Genomic DNA, 997 nt, shown 5'->3' with positions numbered 1-997 from the left:
AGGTCTTTTCCAACCGAGTGATTCTGTGAACGTCCAGTTTGGCAGATCCACTGCTGCCAGTTTGCAAACCCAGGCCCAGATGTTAGTGGAGTCAGAGAAACAACAAGTCCTTCCACCTTCAGTTCCAATATATCCATTAGACCCCACCTAGAGTCCAGGAAGTCAGTCTCACGACAGTTCGATCTGAAGATCCTCCCCATACTTTCGGATCAGCTTCATGTGGTTATGATCCACCGACCACTGCTCCGGGAGGTGCTTGGGCTGCATGCTGTCCAAGAAGTGCTGCCGCCAGCGTCTCTCCAACTGCATGAGGGAGCGCAGGCCTCCTTTAGCAGAGCACTGCACCACCTTCAGTCCATGTGGCACGTAGCTCTCATTGCAGATCCTGCCAGGACACAAGCAGAGTTTATTTCCACACAAGGCCACTGTCAGACTCTAGACCTGTCTACAGCGAACACTGAAGATACTTTCAGCTGCGGAGTTTAATTACAGACACATTACAGTATTCTGTAAGCTAACCAGGAGGGAGAGCTTTAAGCTTTGCTTCAATGCCAGACTGCTTTCTAGAACACAGTTACACTGGAAGCCGGTTTCTTTGAGTTGAGAAAGGGTTCTTCTTTTACAGCAATACTAAACAAAGCTCTCGAGGTCCAGTACAAGCTCCTCACGAGACAGACTGCAAATTTCTCAATGTAAGAAGCATATGACACGCCAGAGCCCTGATTCTGCCACTGAATTCCCTGCCTGGATAGGTTCTGATTTATAACATTGGCACATTACAAACAACAGCGAGCATAACAAGGAGAAAATACTGATTTCATGCAGACAGAGACCAGATACCAGTTCAGAAAAGGTATTTGCGGATGCTTTGAGAAAGAGGAAGAGAGGAGACTTCTGATATGATTGTCTTTCAGCCTCCCTCCTTGATCTAACCTTCAAAAGTATTAAAATAGTGGAGGGGAAGACAGAGAACAGGAACAGAAGGAGATTGATGGAA

The 997-nt window shown here is 46.9% G+C and overlaps 1 protein-coding gene across 1 annotated transcript in view; it reads right to left on the bottom strand.

Moving 5' to 3' along the window:
* Positions 1 to 10: 10 nt before the first annotated feature.
* The window catches only part of EXD2 (exonuclease 3'-5' domain containing 2), a 9,630-nt gene continuing 8,643 nt past the window's right edge, over positions 11 to 997 (bottom strand). Inside the window, exon 8 of the mRNA XM_010180941.1 lies at positions 11 to 385. Coding sequence (XP_010179243.1) covers positions 169 to 385 — 217 coding nt within the window. The 3' untranslated portion in view covers positions 11 to 168. The remainder of the gene's footprint in view (positions 386 to 997) is intronic.

The sequence above is a fragment of the Mesitornis unicolor genome, unplaced genomic scaffold, assembly GCF_000695765.1.
Source record: "Mesitornis unicolor isolate BGI_N332 unplaced genomic scaffold, ASM69576v1 scaffold11263, whole genome shotgun sequence".
NCBI classification, from domain to species: Eukaryota; Metazoa; Chordata; class Aves; order Mesitornithiformes; family Mesitornithidae; genus Mesitornis; species Mesitornis unicolor.
This window is presented reverse-complemented; position numbering and strand designations above follow the sequence as displayed.